Source organism: Microcebus murinus, chromosome 19 (genome assembly GCF_040939455.1).
Source record: "Microcebus murinus isolate Inina chromosome 19, M.murinus_Inina_mat1.0, whole genome shotgun sequence".
In the NCBI taxonomy this organism is placed as follows: Eukaryota; Metazoa; Chordata; class Mammalia; order Primates; family Cheirogaleidae; genus Microcebus; species Microcebus murinus.
Window position 1 is genome coordinate 36684648 of NC_134122.1, and position 23668 is coordinate 36708315.

The following is a 23668-nucleotide window of genomic DNA, read 5'->3' on the forward strand; positions in this document are numbered from 1 at the left end:
TTAAAGGTAATATTTCATGATTTGCTGCAGTATTTGAATATTGACCTTACTGCAAAACTCTGAAATCCGAGAACAAGAACTACTGGTGTATTTTCTTAAGCTTATACAGGTTGACTTTGCAGATAAAATACTAGTTTTATAACTGCAATTTTTAAAGCAATATTTCAGATGAAATATATCTTTTACAATATACAAGGGTTAGGGTTAAGGATATGTATGCAAAGAAAATATACAATCTCATAATAAAATTGAGCAATGAAGCTGATCTATAAAATTGACAGTCCCAACTCTCCTAATGAATAAAGGAATGTAAGGACCACAGCCTTTTCTTCCATGCCTTACACATTTGGTGAGACCTTTCCCTGGTTTTTCACTATAATCTCCCCATCTGTGGAAAGTAAAATTTGCTTTTCCATGTTTAGATCAAATATATCAAAAATCCATAATGACAGATGACTATACCAACATGCTGCTGAAGAAGGAAAAAAAATGATCTTGATAAACATTTCAGAAAGGGCTCATTCCCTGGCGAATAAGGGAAACCATATTTAGCCTGTTAGCCACATGTAGTCAACCCTAATCAAGAAGAAGGGTAGTTCTGTGTGCGAAGCCAGGGCTCCCAAGGCAAAAACGTGCCTGAATTCTTGACTCTATCTTCACATGTATTGTTCCGTAACTTCCTATTGCCAACAGTATGGAAAATATGTGCATTTATTCTCAAGGAAAGAGGAGAAGGCAGTGCATATTAAACTACCTTCCTATCCAATGGCTAATGCATAAGGATAACAGAAACAAGAAAATGTAAGAACAGGCCGGGCGCTGTGGCTCACGCCTGTAATCCTAGCTCTTGGGAGGCCGAGGCGGGCGGATTGCTCAAGGTCAGGAGTTCAAAACCAGCCTGAGCAAGAGCGAGACCCCGTCTCTACTATAAATAGAAAGAAATTAATTGGCCAACTGATATATATATAAAAAATTAGCCGGGCATGGTGGCGCATGCCTGTAGTCCCAGCTACTCGGGAGGCTGAGGCAGAAGGATCACTCAAGCCCAGGAGTTTGAGGTTGCTGTGAGCTAGGCTGACGCCATGGCACTCACTCTAGCCTGGGCAATAAAGTGAGACTCTGTCTCAAAAAAAAAAAAAAAAAAAAAAAGTAAGAACAGGTGGTAGCAGGTTTAAAGAAGTCAAAGAACTGACACAGTGCCCACTGGCAAAAAGAAAGGGAATGAAAAAATGCCGATGGGCTGGCCATGGCACAGCCACAGGGACGGTCACAACTAAAGAACAATGCTTTAATAAGGAGCTTTGAGACTAAGGTGCTGTTGAATTACTTATGCCAAAGACTGGCAAGTCTGGCCAGCCACCTGCTTTTGTAAATAAAGTTTTATTGGAACCCAGCCAAGCTCATTCATTTATGTTAATGTTTGTGGCTACTTTTACACTGGAAAGGTAGAGTTGAGTGGCTGCGGCAGCCAGCAAAACCTAAACTATTTTCTGTCTGCAAAAGCTTGCTGACTTCACCTATGTTAAACAACTGTCATCTTAATTTTATCTATGAAAGTTAGTTTCAAAATAACATGGGCAATGTATTTACTTTCTCCATGCCTCTCTTTACTCAACTGTAAAACTGGGATAATAATCATGCCTACTTCCCAAGACTGTTGGGAGAATTAAATGACCTAATATAAAGCAGAATTAAAGGAGTTAATACTGTTAGTCAAATACTATTGTAATGTAACTAAGTAATTGTGGCTTGGGATAAAATTCCCAATGGAATTTAAAATGTGCTATAACTCTAAATAAATGATGGTATAATCATGCAGTGGAACATTTTGCAGCTGTAAAAAAGAATAAAGATAGCTGGTATAGAAGAGTCACCAAGATATATCTGTCAAGCAAAAAGGGGTGGTGGGGGGGAAGCAAGCTGTATTACAGTGTGTATAGCATCTCCCTTTTATATTTAAAAAAGGAGGAACATTAAGATTATATATTTGTATTTTCTTGCATATGCATAAAGAAACTCTAGAACAAGACCAACAAGTTACCAGTCAGGGCTGAGGGGCAGTAGAAACTGGGCCAAGGGAGGGACAGGTTGGACGTATTTTTTACTGTATAGCGTTTTATATTTTTTTATGCTTTTGAATCATGTGAATGTATTATTACCTATGGAAAAATTAAATTAAAAATGCTGTATCTCAAACAGCTCAGAAGGGAGTGAAGATGATGTGCTCTGGAAACTGTGTTAGGTGAGTGAAAATGTGCCTCCAATGACAGAGACACTGACATTAAAAAAGCATGTGAAGGCCGGGCACGGTGGCTCACGCCTGTAATCCTAGCACTATGGGAGGCCGAGGTGGGCGGATTGCTCAAGGTTAGGAGTTCGAAACTAGCCTGAGAGAGACCCCATCTCTACTAAAAATAGAAAGAAATTAATTGGCCAACTAAAAATATATAGAAAACAAATTAGCCGGGCATGGTGGCACATGCCTGTAGTCCTAGCTACTTGGGAGACTGAGTTCGCAGAAGGATTGCTTGAGCCCAGAAGTTTGAGGTTGCTGTAAGTGAGGCTGACACCATGGCACTCTAGCCCAGGTAACACAGTGAGACTCTGTCTCAAAAAAAAAAAAAAAAAAGCATCTGAAGAGCCTTGAAAAAATGCCATAAAATGTGAATGGAAAAAATACATATGATTTAAAAAATATATATACAATGAAATTAACAAATTAATATTATAAATAGATAAATAGAAATTTTAATGTTTCACGTTTATCTTTAAATATTAAAATAGTCAAATGATTTTGTTAGGCTTTTCTATTAAGGGAAAATGAACTATGCCTTGCATTTGGGCTTATATTTTATATTCTTCTCTAGAAATCCAACAAAATAAATGGAATAAAAAGCGAAATTTCTCCCTCCTCCCCAACCACCAGAGCCTTTTCTATACTTTTACATGCACAAATACAAACATATATTTATTTATCCTATAGCTATTATACCACAATTTTTTGTCTTGATCTTTCCAGTATATACATATAGACCACCTTTTTTCTTTAATGGCTATATAGTATTTTGTAATTTATTCAACCATTACCTGTTGCTAAGCTTCTACCAATTTTTTGCTATTTTAATTGGTACTGCTATGAATGAATATCCTTGTGTATACATCTTTGTATTTCTGCAAGATAAATATAACTGGGCAAACCTGATAGGACTACTAAGGAAAATATAAATTTACAATTTGCCTCATAACAAATCAATTTCAGATAGAAAAGCTACCTAAGTTTTTAATGAACGAAATCACATAAGAGTTGAGAAGATGGAATAAAATATGAGCAATTAAAATGCATAGGCAAAAATGAATGGATTTAAACTCAAAAGTATAAAAACTTATACAATAAAAATCCATAAAACATAAAAAAGGATAAAGAATGGGCAAAATGCCTATAACACATATGAAAATAGACTCTTATCAGTATCCCAATAACTAAATGGACAATAAAAGGAAATTAAAGTAAAATTTAAAGTAATAGATATTAATTTGTAACTACTAGAAATTTTATAGAAAACACTTTTTAAAAATGAAGATTGATGAGGCTTCAGGGAAATGAGGCAACCAAGAGAAAAGCAATTTGGTAATACCTATCAAAATTCATTAACAAAAATCTGTTGACTCATTTACTTTGTGGAAATAATTCAAAGGGGGGGGCTTTAAACAAAGTTGATCACTGCAGCATTATTTAGAACATAAAAAAATGTGAAATCTGTATGTCAACAATAACAAACAAGAGGATAGAAAACACTATATTGATACATGAGTTCACATAAAATTTTAAAAAGCAGAAGACAACAGATATAGTAGATATGTAGACTTGATGGAATTATGAATATAGTTTACTGTTAATATTTTCTGAATACATGATATTTTTAAATAGCTACAGAATCTATAAAATAAAGAGTTTACAGGGAAGACTGGGTTACAGTGATAGTTTCCTTGAATGGGACTGGTTTTTCTGGACATTATGAGATGCTATATCCATGATTAAACACCAACTGACACCAATTTCAACATTAGCATCATAAAAATCTTAGTGAATCAAGTTTTCACAACACAAAAATATGTCACAAATTAGTGGTTCTATCATTAGCATATGCTTTTATTTAATATAAAGACACTTCAGGGCAAAGATACAAAGTACTAAATGGAATATAACAAACTTATTTTTGTATTGGTGTATAAATACTTACCAAGTAATAACTGTAGTATATAAAATATAAGTCCAAAGACACTGTTTGGCTGGTTTAATACACCATCTTTTCCAAAAATGGAACCCAAAAGACCAAATCCTCGACCCCATCTGTAAAATAAGGAAAACCAATAACCCTATGTTTGAATTTCCCTATTTTCAAAAATGTAAAATTATTTGAGAATGCTATCCAATTTTAAAACCAACTAAGTTGCCAAATTTCTTAAATGTCCTTTGTTGAAAGAGTGATTTACCCCAAAGAGGGAGGCCAGTTGTTAGATTTCCATATTACATCTGATTAAAAATAATATCTAAAATGAACATATGTAAAAGTGCCAGTATACCCATCTGAATCTCTAAGTTGCCATTTTCTATATTTTCTCTTTTCCAAGTGGGAGGACAAAGTATTCTTTTTCTGATGGCAGTCGTATTTGCAGAAGGAGGCCTCTCCCAATTTAAGCTAGGGTCACTTAGCAGTGGTACCACTGACATTTTGGGCTAGATAATTCTTTGGTGGGGTGCTGTTCTGAGCATTATATAACTATCAGGATCCCTGGCTTCTACAACCTAGATGCTAGCAGCACTCTCCCCACTTCCAGTTGTGACTACCAAAAATGTCTTCAGCCATTGCCAAATACCCTCTGGGAGGCAAAATCGCTCCCAGTTTAAAAGCCATTGATGTAAGCGGTCCTATTTCTTCATTCAAAGTATATAGATTGAAAAGTGTTCCTGACAAATTTCACCAGGATATACATTAGGAAACATATCCTGGGAATGTATCTTTCAATGTAGAACAATATCAGAAATTATAGGTCTTTCCTAGAATCATATTTCAAAAGTAAAAAATTGATACATTATATGCCCCATCGGTTTTTATTTGCAATTTAACTTCAAATTTTGCATTTGACTTAACATTTTCAGAATCCTATTTTCTTATTTTTAAAAAAGGATTATTAAACTCTGATTTAATAGAACTTGATAAACATATCAAAGTCACATTTTCTTTGGATAAAAGCGTTTGAAGGTAACTGTGGCTGAGAGTGCTTTTTAAATACCAAAGAAAACCAGTTATGGCATTAAGTCAGTAGAGACGCACTCTAAATAAAACCTAAACTTTGGTTCTGAAGACAAACTGCCTAAAAACAAGGATAAATAAGTGAAACTTTATTGGTCACATTAGTTTACTATTACTCAATGTCCAAGAAATAGAGTGAAACTCCTTCATGATGATGTTGAGAGATAAGAATAACCCCAATTTTACAAGCAAGCACAAGCCATGCACATTTTTATTATACAGTTATGCATTTCCAAGATCTCAAAATAATATGCATTATATTCATTCTTTCACTCATCAAATACTTATTGAGCAGGTATTAATAACTAGGTGTACACATGGTGCTCAGTGCTGTGGATCTAAGAGTGAACAAGCCAGACCAGCTGCTGCCCTTGTGGAGCTTATATTCTACTTAGGGACGAGAAGTAATAAACAGGTAAGCAAAGGACTAAGTTACCTTCAGAAAGGACATGCCTATTAACAGATACACAGGAAAATTAGAGGGAGGATACTCTAAATCACTGCTTCTGAAAATTTAAAGTACAATCACTCTGGGATCTTGTTAAAATGCAGATTTTCCTTCAGTAAGTCTGTGGTGGGGTCTAAGACCCTGTCTTTCCCCCAAAAAACCCACAAAACAAAATAAAATGCTCCCAGGTGATGCTGATGTGTCTGGTCTGAAGATCATACTCTGAGAGCCACTGCTCTAGACAGAGGGGGAGGAGACGGTCAGGAAAGGCCTTTTTCAGGAATTAAATTTTGAATCAAATCCTGAGTGATGAGAAGTCAGTCTCACGAGGAATGCCAAGAACAAAGGCTTTGAGGTAGGAACGAGCTATAGCTATGGGTGTGCAGGAAAAGGCCATCAAGGCTGATGCAGAGTGATGGGGGAGAGTGACAGGAGAACTGGGCATGGGGCCAATCATTTAAATTATTTACGGCCTTGTTTGTAGGCCATGATGAAGAGTTGGAATTTTATTCTAATTGCAATGAAAGACATTTGGTGGCTTTTAAGCGGGAGAGTGAGATATGCTTATTTATGATCACCCTTGGCTATTATGTAAAGAACAAACTGGAGGGGCTCAGAGCACAGACTGGGAGAAACTATATGCAATCAAACTTCTTAGCCCTACTCATCTGAAGTAGGAATTCAAATTTAAATCACTGCCTTTGGCAGTGGAAATAATTGGCATACTGCCAAAATTATCCTGGGTAAACAGAATTTTAATTTATTCAAATCACTGGTCTATGCCTAATTATTCACATAAGTTCGCATGGGTATTTTCCTTGAAAACAATGCAATAATCCACAGAATGAATATATCGTTCTACCAAAGTAATACATGTACAAGGTTTCAAAATAAAATAACACCAAAAGCTTTCTAAAACACAGAGATTCCTTATTCCAGCCCTCCCCACACTCAGTTCTGATCCACAGAGGAATCCACTTTGATGTGTTTTCACTGTTTTTCACTATTTACCTCCACATTTCTAAATAATATGCTTTCATTGCTATTTCTTGCTTTACCAATTCTAAATATTCTCTTTGACTTTCTAAGATGGCATACTAAAACGTTGCTTTAAATTTTTTTTTATTATGGAAAGATTCAAATGCACATACACAAAGTGAACAAAACAGTGTAATAAACCCCCAAGTATCTATCCATCACCCAGCTTCGATAATTGTGCCTTTCTTGTTTCATCTCCACCTCTACCTACTCATCAGTCAGTGGCTATTTTTAGTTCTTTTTTTTAAAGGTAAAACTTACATACATTAAATGCACAAATTTTAAATGTTTAATTTTGACAAATGGATACTCCTGAGTAATCCATACCCTGTATCACTATAGAGCAGGGGTCCTCAAACTTTTTAAACAGGGGGCCAGTTCATTGTCCCTCAGACCGTTGGAGAGTGCGCACTGTGGGCCTGGGACGAGTCAGCTGCTAAGCAGGACAGGCAGCTGTGGTAAAAACACCTGGCGTGCTGGATAAATGTCCTAGGCAGGCCGTAGTTTGAAGACGCCTGCCATAGAGAATGTTTCCATCTTCCCAGGTAAATAAGCTCTGTTGAGTCCCTTCCCATCAATCCACATGCAGGGAACACAGGGATGGCCAGGCTTTCAGGGATTCCACCTCTGAATCAAAGCTAGGTTGCTCGTCTCCTGGATCTCAGTGCTATGTTCTTTCCCTTATGTCATATTAAATTATAAAATGCAATTTCCATTCCAGGATTTTCAACCAAACAGAATAATCCTTTATTTCCTTGATAAATATAATCAATAAAGTTAACCTGATAAAGTTGCATGTCATTGTTAGCAAGTTAACTCACAAGCAAAGTAGACTGGCACTATATAAGATTATTTTCTTTGGAAAGGTGAATAAAAGCAGATTTTCATAAATACTGTATTTTAAAATTGTTAGTGGTGGCATTGGTAATTTGAAATAAAAAAACCTTTTCAAATGTTCTCACCACAAAAAATAAATATTTGAGGTGATGGATATCATAATTAGCATGATTTAATTATTCTATATTATATTCTTATATCATAACATCACTTTGTGTCCCATAAATATATATAATTATAAATTGTTAATTTATAATAACATTTTTTAAAAACTGACTAAGGCCCTATCAAAAGACATTTTTAATTTTTAAAAATGTAAGTTTGTTGAAAGCAAATGTAGGTCGGGAACGGTGGCTCATGCCTGTAATCCTAGCACTCTGGGAAGCTGAGGCAGGAGGATTGTTGGAGCTCGGGAGTTCAAGACCAGCCTGAGCAAGAGCAAGACCCTATCTCTACTAAAAATACAAAGAAATTATCTGGACAACTAAAAATATACAGAAAAAATTAGCCAGGCATGGTGGCGCATGCCTGTAGTCCCAGCCACTTTGGAGGCTGAGGCAGAAAGATTGCTTGAGCTTAGGAGTTTGAGGTTGCTGTGAGCTAGGCTGATGCCACGGCACCTTAGCCTAGGCAACAAAGCAAGACTCTGTCTCAAAAAAGAAAAAAAGAAAGCAAATGCATCACTGTTGAGTGGGGTTTTCAATATACATAGATATAACACATGACAATTATAACGTGGGAAGATAAAGGGATCTTGATAGTTTTAAGATTTCTATATTCTACTTGAAGTTGTTAAATATGAAATCTAAGTAGAATATGGAAAGGCTATGTATGTATACTGTAATTTCTAGAGCAATCACTCCAAAAATAATTCAAAGACATATAAACAAAATGTCAGTAGATAAAATACAAAAAAGAAAATCCAAATATCCTAAAGGCGGCAATGAAATGGAGAAAAGATGAACCAAAAAGGAACAGGAACAAATAGAAAACAAATAATAAAAAGCTAAACCTAAATCTAAACACATCAATAATTATATTTAAAGTAAATGATCTTAATATACCAATTAAAAGACATTGTCAAATTGAACCTAAAACCAAAAAAGCCCAATTATATGCTGTCTACAAGAAATTCACTTTAAATATAATACCATAGATAGGTTAAAACTAAAAAGATGAAAAAAAGATATACTGTATTAACACTAATCAAAAGAAAGCTAGAGAATGGTTAAAATGTTATGTATATTTTACTACCAAAAAAAAGGTACAGTGGCTGTATTAACATCAAAAAATGTAGTCTTCTGAAACAGGGAACTTACCAGGAATAAAGAGACACAATGATAAAAGGGTAAATTAATCAAGAAGACAAAATAATCCTAAATGTGTATGCATCTAACGAGAATCTACAAATAAATGAAATAAAACTAATAGAACTGAAAGGAAAAATAAATCCACAATTATACTTAAAGGTTTCAATGTATCTCTCTTAGTAACTGATAGAACAAGTAGACAGAAAATCAGAAAGAATACAGAAGGCCTGAATAGAGCTATCAACCAACCTGACCTTAAATTTACAGAATACTCCACCCAATAACAGCAGATACATATTCTTTTCAAATACGCATGGAACCTTCACCAAGATAGATCACATCGTAAACAAAACATAAACAAACATATTATAAAGAAAGCTTAACAAATTTAAAATAATTGAAATCATATGATATCCTCTGACCATAATGGAATTAAACTAGAAATCATATGGAAAGATATCTGGAAAATGCCCAACTATATGGAAGTCAACACACTTTTTTTTGAGACAGGGTCTAACTACTTTGTTGCTTGGGTTTGAGTGCAGTGGCATCATCATAGCTGACTGCAAGCTCAAACTCTTGGCTCCAGTGATCTCTTGCCTCAGCCTCCCAAGCAGCTGGGACTACAGAGGTATGTGCCGCCACGCCCAGCTAATTTTTCTTTAGTAAGGGTCTCGCTGGTATTCAGGCTGGTCTTGAACTCCTGGCCTCAAGTCATCCTCCCACCTAAGCCTCCGAAAGTGCTAGGATTATAAGTTTGAGCCACTGTGCCTGGCCTAAACAGCACTCTTATAAAAAAAAAAAAAAAAATCCATGAATCAAAGAGGAAGTCTCAAGTAAATTAAAAAAATATTTTGAACTAAATAAAAATACAAGAAATCAAAAATGGTGATATGCAGCTAAAGTAGTATTTAAATAGCATTAAAATGCTGATAGTAGAAAAGAAAAAAATCCTTACTCCAAATTTCCACTTTAAAAAAACTACAAAAAGAAGAATAAATTAGATCTAAACCAAACAGGAGGGAAGGAAGGAAAAAAAAAATCAAAGCCACCTCCATAAGTAAGATTACAGCAGAAATCAACGAAACTTAAAACAGAAAAACAATAGAGAAAACAAATGAAACCAAAAGCTGGTTCTTTGAAATGACCAATAAAATGGATAAACCTCTAGCTAACCTTTATTGATAAACCTTTGACAAAGGAGACAGAGAAAAGGTACAAAGTATCAATATCAGAAATGAAAGAGGAGTTATTACTATAGGCAGTTTTATACATTAAGAGGATAATAAGCAAATACTACACACAACTCTATGTCCATAAATTTGACAACTTAGATGAAAATGCCAAGACTTTGTCATTCACAAATAACCAAAACTCACTTAATAGGAAATAGAGAATCTGAATAGTCCTATTAATAGTTTAAAATCTTCCAAGAAAACAATGAGATGCTTTCATTTGCAAATTCTGCCAACTATGTAAGAAATAATACCAATTCTACACAATTTCTTTGAGAAAATAGAAGAGGAGGGAACACTTCTCAACTCTTTTGTAAGGCCAGCATTACCCTGATATCAAAACCACACCAAAAAAGAAAGAAAAAAACAAAAACCCACTATACAGACCAATATTACTCATGAAAATAGACACAAAAATCCTCAACAAAATATTGTAAACCAAATTCAGCAATATGCAGAAAGGATACTATATCATGACTGAGTGGGATTAATTCTGGGAATACAGGCTGGTTCAACATTCAAAAATCTATCAGTATCATTAATCATATAACAAACTAATGAAAACCCACAGGGTCATCTCAATAGATGCAGACAATGTATTTGACAAAATACAACATCTACTCATGATGAAAACGTTCTGCAGACTAGGAGGAGAACGGATTTTCCTTGCTGTGATAAAGGACATCTAAGAAAACCCTACAGTTAACATCACATTCAATGAGGAAAGTGGGGAAAGACTAAATTCTTTCTCCCTAAGGCAGGAACAAAACAAGAATGTCTGCTCTCACTACTCCTATTCAATATTGTACTGGAAGTCCTAGCCAGTACAATAAAGGAATAAAAAAAAAAAAGGCATACAGATTAGAAAAGGAATAAAACTGTAGACAACATTACTGTCTATGTAGAAAATCCCAAGTGAGAGACTGAATATACACACAATGGCCAGACTATATATAAATATAGAACTCTGATCCATACCCAGTCCAGGAAGCCAAACTACAACTTCTGTAGTAACCAGTCCCAAACGGCCAGGACTTGGTCAATAACTGCCAACTTCCCTAATTTTTACTCTGCTTCCAATTCAGAACCAACCACAGAAAGCCAAATATTGCTCCCCTAACCAATCACATAAGATGACCCATGTCTAGCCAGCTCCACCTCCATGCCAACAACTTCCAATCAGGGCATACTTGAGGTCATCTTTTTCCCCACGCTAAAGCTTTTATACTCCTCTTTTAGAATCTCCTTTGAGTCTATGCCAAATGCAAATAATGGTGGCTGATGCTTTTGCTATAGCAAGCTCTGGATAATAGACTTTACTTGTCCTTATTTGGGTGGTCTTTATTTATTTCCACAAAAGGAAAATATAAAAAAGCTCCTAGAATTAAGAAGTGAGTTTATAATGTTGCACAATACAAGGTCAATATATAAAGATCAAAATTGTCTTTATATAAACTAGCAATGCATTATTGGAAATAAAAAATTTAATACCCTTTACAATAGCACATCCACACACAAATAAATGCATAGTTACAAATCTAACAAAATATGTATAGTATTTACATGCTAAAAAGTATAAACTGAAGAAATATTTCAAAAGTGACCCATGTACAGGAAGATACTGTGTTCATGGATTTGAAGACTCAATACTGTTAGGATATTAATTCTCCTCAAACTTATCTACAGATTCAATGCAATTGTAAACAAAATATTAGTAGCAAAAGATTTATATGGAAAAGTAAAGGAACTAGAAAAGCCAAAACAGATTTTAAAAAGAATAAAGATGGTGAACACATAGTAATTTCAAGATATTCTAAAGCTGCAGTCATCAAGCCAGTGTGGTGATGCTGAAAGGACACACACAATGATCAACAGAGAAGAATACAGAGTTCGGAAACAGACAAAACTGATATTTTTAACAAAAGTACAAAGACAATACAATGGATAAAGAACAGTCTCCAAAAAATGGTGCTAGAAAAATTAGACATCTATATGAAGAAAATAAAACCTGACTCTTGACCCATGCCTCATACCTTAAACATGATCCACAACACAGAAGACTGGCAAATTGGACTTCATCAAAACTTGAAATGTTTGCTTTGTAGAAGACACTGTTACGGAAATGAAAGGACAGGCCAGAGAACTGGAGAACATACATGCTAATTTCATATCAGACAAAGGACTTTCATCCAGAATATACAAAACAACTCTAAAAACTCAACCACAAGAAAAAATAAACACTCCCATTTTTTTAAAGTGGCAAATGATGTACACAAACACATCACCAAATGTATACAGACAGCACATAAGCACACTCAGCATCTTTAGTCATTAGAGAAATACAAATGAAAACTCCAATGACATACCATTGCACACATACCAGAATGGCAAATTAACATAATATAACAAAGCAAAACACACACACCTAAATGCCGGTGGGGATATAAGGCAACTGGAACACTCATAGATTGCTGGTGGTCATAGAAAATGGTTTGGAAAACAAGTTGGCAGTTTCTTATGAAGTTAAACATAAATTTATATGACCCAGCAATCCCATCTGTTTCTTCAAGAGACACAAAAACTTACGGTCACACAAAAATCTGTTTGCAAATGTTTTTGGTGTTTTTTTTTTTTTGAGACAGAGTCTCACTTTGTTGCCCAGGCTAGAGTGAGTGCCGTGACGTCAGCCTAGCTCACAGCAACCTCAATCTCCTGGGCTCAAGCAATCCTCCTGCCTCAGCCTCCCGAGTAGTTGGGACTACAGGCATGCGCCACCATGCCTGGCTAAGTTTTTTCTATATATATTAGTTGGCCAATTAATTTCTTTCTATTTATAGTAGAGATGGGGTCTCGCTCTTGCTCAGATTGGTTTCGAACTCCTGAGTTCAAACAAGCCGCACTCCTCGGCCTCCCAGAGAGCTAGGATTACAAGCGTGAGCCACCGCGCCCGGCCTGTTTGCAAATGTTTATAGAAGCTTTATTTATAATTGCCCCAAATTGGAAACAACGCAGTTGTCCTTAAACAGGTAAAGGGGCGAACAAACTGGTACATACCATGGAATATCACTCGGCAGTAAAAAGCAAAGGATTACTGATACATGAAACAACATGGATGAATCTCAAATACATTATAAGTGAACAAAGCTAGACTCAAAGACCAGATACTATAAAATTCCATTTAAGTGATATTATAGAAAAGGCAAAACTATTGGGATACAGATTAGATTTGCCAGAGGTTGGGGATGGGGAAGGTTGACTACAAAAGGGAACTGTTCTGATGTTAATGGCAGCAGCGGCTACATAACTATATGCATTTATCTAAACTCAACAAACTATAAACCAAATAGTGAATATCACTGTATAGAAACTTAAAATTAATTAAAATTTAAAAGCAGAATAGAATTTCTGTTATTGGGTGTGGCTTTGTCAACACTTGATGTTACTATAGATGAGTAATTAGGCAGAGAGCTAATTTTATCACTGGAGGTCCCCAAATGTTCATATCTATACATATCTTTTTCTAGGAACAAATATTTCTCTAGGAAAAACAAATTTCACCAGTCTCCTACTGCTAGGGGTAAGGATGGGTCTAAAAAGGCCTGGCTGCTAATGTTCTTAGAGCTGTGTCTACTTTCTCATTCTTTTTGTCCTTAGGGTTTTATACAATTTTTTATTCCTTTACTCTCATTTCCTGAGGGTACTGAGATAGACACATGCACTAAATCCATTATGTTTATCTGAAAATCTAAAATTCACTTATCCTAATTTTATCAAATACCTATGTATTATAACAAGCAATAGGTGTTTGAAGCAGTAGGGGCTGTGGAGTTGGGCATATAAGTAAAGGAATCACAGTCTCTATCCTCAAGAAGCTGAGTCTTAAAGAACAGAGAGAAAAATCATATTCAGAAACACAATATAATATAATACTGTAAAGCCCCTATGTACCCAAGTGAAGAGGGCTTACTGCTGCCAAGAGGGCCAACAGTAATTGTGACATTGGTATACAGCACAGACTGAAGGGGTCAGAAGTGCAAGGAGTAATACCAACTAGGAGACTGCTGTAATCGTTTAGGTGATATATGATGGTCTGAACTAGGACGAGAACACTAAACATGGATTCAAAAGATATTTACAGGGCCGGGCGTGGTGGCTCACGCGTGTTAATCCTAGTACTCTGGGAGGCCGAGCCAGGTGGATCGCTCAAGGTCAGGAGTTTGAAACCAGCCTGAGCAAGAGCGAGACTCCGTTTCTACTAAAAATAGAAAGAAATTAATTGGCCAACTAAAAACATATAGAAAAAAAATTAGCTGGGTATGGTGGTACGTGCCTGTAGTCCCAGATACTCAGGCGGCTGAGGCAGGATTGCTTGAGCCCAGGAGTTTGAGGTTGCTGTGAGCTAGGCTGACACCACGGCACTCACTCTAGCCTGGGCAACAAAGTGAGACTCTGACTCAAAAAAGAAAAAAAAGATATTTACAAAGTCAAACTGACAAGATTCAATAACTGATTGAATTGTGGAGGAATGATGACTGAATCCCAGGTTTCCAGGATGACTGAGTAGATTGTGAGGTCATGGATGACTAAGTGTAGTTTCGACATGTCGGGTTTTCATATACCTCTGAGCCACACAGATAGATAACTATGTCCAATAAGCAGCCAAAAGTAAAAACCTGAAGGTTCATGTACGTGTCTAAAATGTAGATTTATTAGTGTGGTTCTAAAAACTACAGCCGTGAATAACTATACTCAGGGAGACTATTAGAGAAAAAAGAATATTATGAATAGAGTCATAGGGTACACGAAGAGTTAAGAGAAGGAATCCGTGCAGGTGATTGAAAACAAGCTGGAGAGGTAGGACAACCAAGAGAGAGAATAGTAATAGGAAGGCATGAGAGAGAGAATGTAAGGATTATATTCCATATCAAATCCTGAGGAAAAGATAATTAAAATGCAGAGTAACAAGTCCTTCCTAGATTTGATAATTAAGCTAGTGATTGATCATGACTTAAAAGAATGGATAGACATAGCTGTCAATCACCACTAAATACATACGAAGAAAACCAAGCATTTCTAGCTCAGCTATGAAAGTACTAAAAAAAAAAAAAAAAAAAAAAGAAAACCAAGCATTTGATCATTTTTCTGTTACCAAATTTGCAAAAACTGCTAGATATTCACAAAATTTGAAGACCACGTGGTATATAAAAAATTTACTATGAAGTGTACTGTCAAAGTCTGACAGTAGTTCCAGTGAAAAATACCCTGAAGGTTTTATTTGACCAAAGGTTGGCAAACTACAACTCATGGCCAAACTGAGACCACTGCTTGTTTTTGGAAATAAAGTTTAATTGGAACACAGCCATTTACATTCATATGGTTTCTGGCTGCTTTCAAACTATAACAGAATAACAGTCAAGTAGCTGGGACAGAGATCAGATAGCCCCTGAGGACTAAAATATTTGCCTTTTGGCCCTTAACAGAAAAACTGGCAAACTCCTATATTTGGCCAGTCTAATATCACTATTGATAAAGATGAAAGACTAGTTTGCTGTTAAGTGGTACTTAACTTAGTGCATTCACCCTAGTCTAGGGTCTAGCTTTAGGTTTTAAAACCTCAAAACCCTGAGAAACTGCTATGTCCAGCATCAGTGATCCATGTATAAAGATATTAGAACATACTGAGTCCCCACTGGGAAGCCGACCCTGGCTAGGTCACCCTTCGCTAGAGGTCGTAAGTACCAATACATTAAAGCTTTAGGAAGGTACCATCTCATGTGCTCCGATACCTGAAGGAGAGGCCTTTGTAATCAGGGTAGAAAATCTGATTACCCATCTTTATCTCAGAAACTAGCAGGAGTGGCAAGATGACTGACTGGAGATACCAGCTGTCACAGCGTCTCAGTAAGGAGGAGAAGCTGTAGATTAAAGAGAAAAAATGAACTGACGGACAGACACAGATTGGATGTGGGTCTGAAGGAAGCATGCCAGAGCCTTCAGGAGACTCCATGAGGAGAAGCTGTGGTGCAGAACAAGAAGGAGCAAGGTATCAGCAAAGATCAACCCCCAAGAGGCTTGGAGTCCAGCAAGAAGGGTAAGTGGAGCGGTTTACTTCTCCCTCCTTTGCATCTCTGACAGTCGGTGGGTTCCCAAGCTGCTGGAGAGATTTTCTGCCCACATGAGCTCAGAGGCTGCTGCTGCCAGTGAGCTGGGACCTTCTTGTGGACAGGGCACCAGGCTCCCAGGCTCCCTGAGGCACTTCCTACCCCCACAGGCCCAAGCCAGGATGGCAGGCGCCATATTGCTTCTCTACACTGCACTTTTGTCTTCCCCAGGGGGCTTCAACTTCTCAGGTTCCATCTTGCTCGTCCCCACACAGGTATTTCCCCACTCTGGCCCAGACTGCAGGATTCACAGGGGTCCAGTGTGATCTATGTTACTCCAGAGTCTGGACACTGTGGGGACTGCCACCCAGAGAGAGGGTCAGAGATGATCAGAGTGCCAGCATTCCTCCATACAGACTCTTTTCCTCCCCTCTCCTTTCCCCACCTGTGCATGCTGAGAGAGATGACTGAGCCATGACACTGACACTGCCGCAGAGAGTGGGGCTCAGGCATTTCCTCTTGGGGTCCTACAGCAGATTGAGAAGTGCTCAAACTGTGAGATCCCTGCTCACCAGTCCCCCCTGGTGCCGCTTGCCCGGCAGCTCCATCAGAGCACAGCAGGCCCCAAGGTGGGAGGACGTCATTCCTGATCACGCACCCTGTGGGTGACTCGGGGTCAGTGTGCTTCTCCCTAGCATAGTCAGAGATTGACCTTCTTGGTCTAGGAAGATCAGGGGGGAGAGTGCAGTGTGGGAGTGTGGGTCCTAGCTGTGGCATGCACGCAGGGCACCCCTTCCCCCATGGGAGGGCTGCACTCTCAGCTCAGGCCAGGATCCTGGGCAGGGAACCTCCTGGCCCACAGCACAGTCGGGGGTGTTCTGCTGACTTGGGCCCCTACCACCAGCAGATGCCGAGCGTAGACTGTGAAGTAGAGGAGGGAGGAGAGGAGCGAGGCCCACTGCAGACTGCCAATTTGTGACTCTCAGATGAACCTGCCTCCACAAGCAGACTTTCTGATTCAGTGGAGCCACTTTAGCCCCGACCTGGCAGTTCTGCCTAGAAGCTGGGAGCAGACCTTTGACCCCTGCCAAAACAGCTACCTTGCCAGCTTTTGTGCAGCCCGAGGGCAAGCTCCCAGCCCTGCCCAGCCGCAGTCCCCTACCCACCACTGCTGTGGCAGAGAATAAAGCCTCACCTGGAAGTTCCAGGGCCCTACCCACCAGCTGGGGCATTCGAGTGCTTCTTGGGAGAGATTAAAGCAGGTCACGGGACCCCAAAACAACACTGTACCTTATTCCTTCTGGTAAGTGCCACCTACTGACAGGGAGGTCAATTTGCATACTCTTTACAGCATTTACTGACTCAATTTTACAGGGTGTGTGGGGGTCCAAGGAGTGGCCATTTGGGGTCGTGCCTAGCCCTCCCCACAGAAAAACTACACTACTGGATAAGGGTGGAAAGAATCCAGCCCAGGGCCTTAACATACATGTTTAGCCCCTCTCCTATGAACAACTCTCTCAGTTTGGAGAGCTTATCCTGACCCTCCTTCCAGGGGCTCCCGCTAGTGTCTCGAAAAGCAACTTTGGAGCCCAGCTGAGCCTCTGCAAAGCCTTTCAGGCTCCTCCAACCTTTCAGGAGCAAGAACTGCCTTGCTCCTCCCCCCACCTCAGTGGTGATAAAGATTGAGAAAAACCCTGGGAGCTACAGTGTCCCTCCTAAAGCTTGGAGCACTTAAATACTCCACCTGGGGGACCAAAGTCTACCACAGACACAAACGAATATCTTAGCAGCTGGCTCTATCACACAAATATCAACCAATGACAGGAAGAAAAATGACATAGCTCATCATAGCATCTTCCAACTCAAGCAAACAGGGTGTGGCTGATTCACATTCACAAGTACCTCCCGCCATCACCCAGAGTAAGCTAGGAGACCTAACTTACTACACACTGTTGGGAAGTGGTGAAGACAACAGGTCAGAGGTAACTGAGAGATACACCAAACCTGCTAGGACACCCCATAGGCAACTCAGGACCAGCACTCCTCTCCCTGGCAAGCTGAGGGATGGACCTTTGAGGACCGGGAGATAGGACTGTAAGCCAGGCCTAGCACCCCAGGTCTCAACCAAGAGGCCAAATGAGAAGGAATTGGCAAAAGAACTCTACAAGTATTAAGAATTGAAGAGAAAGGACACCCACAAAAGGGAACACCAGATCTCTAGCAATGGATACCAACCAAAACCAGAATATTGAAATGACAGATGAAGAATTTCAAACATAGATTGTAAGGAAGCTCAATGAAATGCAAGATAAAATGGAAACTGAACACAAAGAAACTATAAAAACAATGAAGGAAATTAATGAAAAATTTACTAAGGAAATTGAATTATTAAAAAAAATCAAACAGAACTTCTATAAATGAAAAATTCATTTAAGGACATACAAAACAGTGGAAAGCTTTAAGAATAGGCTAGATCAGGCAGAAGAAAGAATCTGAGCTTGAAGACAACTTTGAGTTAAACAAGTCAATCAAAGAGAAAGACTGAAAAACAAGAGGAACAAACAAACCTACAAGAAATATGGGACTATGTAATGAGGCCTAACAGAAGAATCATATACATATCTGAGGGTGAAGAAGAAAATACACAAGGGTTGGAAAACCTATTTGAGGGAATAATTTAGGAAACTTTCCCTGTCCTTGCTAGAAATCTAGACATCCAGGTACAAGAAGCTCAAAAGACCCCTGGGAGATTCATCATGAAGAGGCAATCACCAAGACATACAGTTATTAGACTAGCCAAAGTAAACATGAAAGAGGCACTCCTACAAACCATAAGGCAAAAGCAGATGCTAACTTACAAAGGAAAACTCATCAGACTAACTTCTCAACTGAGACCTGACAAGCCAGAAGGGATTGGGGTCCCATTCTCAGACTTTTCAAACAGACTAAATGGCCAGGCTAGAATTTTGTATCCTGTAAAACTACGTTCCTTATATGAGGGAGAAATAAAGATTTTCTCCAACAAGCAAACACTGAGAGAATTTATCAAGACCAGACCTGCCCTGTAGGAAGTACTCAGAACTGCATTATACATGGATCAAAATAATAGATACCCAACAGTGTAAAATCAGCCAAAAGCTAAGGTCAGAGCCCAGATACCACAGTGGCTCAAGAAGTAAAACAACGCAGTAAAGTTCTACTCAACAACATCAACAGAAATCCACCCCAAATATCAATTCTTTCAATAAATGTGAATGGCTTGAACTCCCCACTCAACAGACTTAGGCTGGCTGAAAGGATAAAAAAATACAAGCCAAGGATCTGCTGTCTTCAGGAAACACATCTAATGCACAAGGACTGATTGAGACTCAAGGTGAAGGGATGGAAAACAATATTCCATGCAAATGAAAACCAAAAGAAAGCTGATATAGCCATTCACATATCAGATGAAACAGACTTCAAATCACCAAAAGTAAAGAAAGACAAAATAGTCATTATATAATGGTGAAGGGAACAATTCAACAAGAAGACATAACAATTTATACACCTAACACAGATACACCCAGAGTCATAAAGCAAACCCCACTTGATCAAAACAAAATGATCATCAGCAGCATTATAGTAGCCAGGGACTTCAATACCCGACTGACTCAATGGGACAAATCCTCCAAGCAGAAAATAAGCAAAGAAATAAGGGACTTAAATGGAACTCTAGAACAAATGGGCCTAACAGACATTTACAGAACATTCTACCCCAAACCCACTGAATATATGTTCTTCTTATCAGCTCATGGAACATTCTCCAAGACTGATCACATTCTAGGCCACAAAACATGTCTCAACAAATTTAAAATAATAGAAATTATACCATGTATCTTCTCACACCACAGTGGAATAAAATAAGAAATCATTTCCAACGGAAACATTCCACTGTACACAAAGTCATGGAAATTAAGCAACCTACTGTTGAATGGTTATTGGGTCAAGGGAGAAAATTAAGATGGAAATCAAAAGATTCTTCAAACTAAATGACAAAGGGGACACAAGTTATCAAAATCTGTGGGATTTAGCAAAAGCTGTCATAAGAGGAAAATCCATACTCATAAATGCCTACATCCAAAAGACAGAAAGATAACAAATCAACAATCTAATGAATTGTCTCAAGGAACTGAAAAAGGAAGACCAAATCAATCCCAAACCCAGCAGAAGAAAAGAAGCAAATAAGGTCAGAGCAGAACTAGATGAAATCATTAATAAAAGAATTATACAGAAGATTAATGAAACAAAAAGTTGGTTCTTTGAAAAGATAAACAAAATCAATAGGCCTTTCACTAGATTAACCAGAAACAGAAAAGAAAGGACACTAATAAGCTCAATCAGAAATGAAAAAGGATATATTATAACTGATACCACAGAAATACAAAATATCATCTCTGAATACTATAAGAATCTCTATGCACATAAACTTGAAAATGTTGAGGAAATGAACAAATTCTTTGCAACACACAACTTCCCTAGGCTCAATCAGGGAGAAATAGAACTCCTGAACAACTATTATCAAATAACAAAATTGAAGCAGCCATAAAATATCTCCCAACAAGAAAAAGTCCCAGACCAGATGTTTCACAGCTGAATATTACCAAACCTACAAAGAAGAACTGGTACCTATGCTGCAGAAATTATTTCATAACATAGAGAAGGAATCCTCCTCACTTGTTCTACGAAGCCAATATCACCTTGATACCAAAGCCAGGAAAGGACACAACAACAAAAAAGAAAACTACAGACTAATATCCCTTATGAATATAGTTGCAAAAATTCTCAATAAAATCCTAGCAAACCAAATTCAGCTGCACATTAAAAAAATAATCCACAATGATCAAGTGGGCTTCATCCCAGAGAGGCAAGGATGCTACAACATATGCAAATCTATAAATGTGATTCAACACATAAATAGAAGCAAAAACAAAGACCATACGATCCTCTCGATAGACACAGAAAAAGCATTTAACAAAATTCAGCACCCTTTTATGATAAAAATGCTTAACAAAATAGATATACACGGAACATACCTCAATATTATAAAATACATATATGACAAACCCACAGCCAACATAATACTGAAAGGGGAAAACTTGAAAGCATTCCTGCTTAGAACTGGAACCAGACAAGGTTGCCCACTGTCACCACTTCTGTTCAACATAGTGCTGGAAGTCCTACCTAGAGTATTCATGCAAGACAAGGAAATGAAGAGTATCCAAATGGGGAAAGAAGTCTAACTATCGCTCTTTGCTGACAATATGATCTTATATCTAGAAAACCCCAAAGATTCTGCTGATAAATAAATTCAGCAAAGTCCCAGGTTACAAAATCAATGTACACAAAATCAGTAGCATTCCTATATACCACCAACAGTCAAGCTGAGAATCAACTGAAAGACTTAACACCTTTCATAATAGCAATAATAAAATAAAATAAAATACCTAGGGATATATTTAACCAACAAGGGGAAAGACCTCTACAAGAAGAACTACGAGACACGGAGGAAGGAAACTGCAGAGGATGTAAACAAATAGAAAAACATATGCTCATGGATCAGCAGAATCAATATTATTAAAATACCTGTACTACCCAAAGTAATTTACAGATTAAATGCAATCCCCGTTAAAAATACCAACATCATTTTTTTGCAGTCTTATGCATGGTATTGGCACAAGAACAGAGACATAGACCAATGGATCAGAACACAGAACACAGATATGAATCCATCCTCATACTGCTATTTGCTCTTTGACAAAGCAGACAAAAAACATACAATTGGGAAATAATCCCTATTCAATAAACAGTGCTGGGAAAATTGGAGAGCCACATGTAGAAGACTGAAACAGAATCCACACCTTTTACCAGTTACAAAAATTAATTCATAATGGATAACAGACTTAAACCTAAGGCATGAAACTATAAGAATTCTAGAAGAGGTTAGAAAAATTCTTACAGAAATCAGCCTAGGCAAAGAATTTATGAAGAAGACCCCAAAGGCAATCACAGCAACAAAAATAAATAAATGGGACCTGATGAAATTAAAAAGCTTCTGCACAACCAAAGAAACTATCACTAGAGTAAATAGACAACCTACAGAATGGGAGAAAATATTTGCATACTGGCCAGGTGCAGTGGCTCACGCCTGTAATCCTAACACTCTGGGAGGCCAAGGCAGGAGGATTGCTCAAGCTCAGGAGCTCAAGACCAGACTGAGCAAGAGTGAGACCCCATCTCTATAAAAAAAAAAAGAAAGAGAAAAGAAAAAAAAAGAGAAAATGTTTGCATGCTATACATTGGATAAAGGCCTAATGGCCAGAACCTACAAACAACTCAGGCAAATCAGCAAGAAAAACATCAAACAATCCCATTAAAAAGTGGGCAAAAGATATGAACAGAAGCTTTTCAAGAGATAGACTAATGGCCAATAAACATACGAAAAAATGTTCAATGTTCCTAATCATCAGGGAAATGCAAGAGTATCACTTAACTCCAGTGAGAATGGCTTTTATCAAAATGTTCTAGAACAACAGAAGCTGGCATGGATGCAAAGAAAAAGGAACACTTACACACAGAGTGAGCAAACTGTTGGTGAGACTGCAAACTAGTTCAACCTCTATGGAAAGTATTAGGGAGATTCCTCAAAGAACTAAAAGTAGACCTACCATTTGATCTGGCAATCCCACTACTGGGTATTTACCCAAAGGAAAAAAAGACATTTTACATAAAGGACACTTGCACTTGAATATTTATAGCAGCACAATTCACAATTGCAAAGATGAGGAAACAACCCAAGTGTCCATCAATACATGAGAGGATTAATAAACTGTGGTATATGTATACCATGGAGTATTACTCAGCCATAAAAAATGGTGAACAAATACCTCTTGTATTAACGTGGATGGATGGAACTGGAGACCATCCTCTTAAGTGAAGTATTGGGAGAATGGAAAAACAAACACCACGTGTACTCATTAAATTGGAACTAAATGATCAACACTCATGTGTACATATGATAGTAAAATTCAATAGAAATTGAGCAAGTGGGTACAGGGAGGAGGGAATGGGTAAATTCACATCTAACGGGTACAATTCACACTATTTGTGTGATGGACACTTATAACTTTGACTCAAACTGTACAAAAGTAATTCATGTAACCAAAACATTTGTACCCCTGTAATATTCTGAAATAAAGAAAAAAAGAAGAAGAAAAAAAGAAACTATCAGGACTGATCTCATTATCCCTCATATCATCCTTTTTACCTGTCATTGCCAGAAGGTCAAGCTTCCTAAGTCATCCATCATCACATGAATCTCACACTGCTCTATACTTTCCATTATAAT

At 37.7% G+C, this 23668-nt stretch overlaps 1 protein-coding gene across 1 annotated transcript in view; it reads right to left on the reverse strand.

Annotated features, from left to right (window-relative positions):
• The window catches only part of VKORC1L1 (vitamin K epoxide reductase complex subunit 1L1), a 61526-nt gene that overhangs the window by 3963 nt on the left and 33895 nt on the right, over positions 1-23668 (reverse strand). The window contains exon 2 of the mRNA XM_012764096.2: positions 4242-4351. Coding sequence (XP_012619550.1) covers positions 4242-4351 — 110 coding nt within the window. The remainder of the gene's footprint in view (positions 1-4241; positions 4352-23668) is intronic.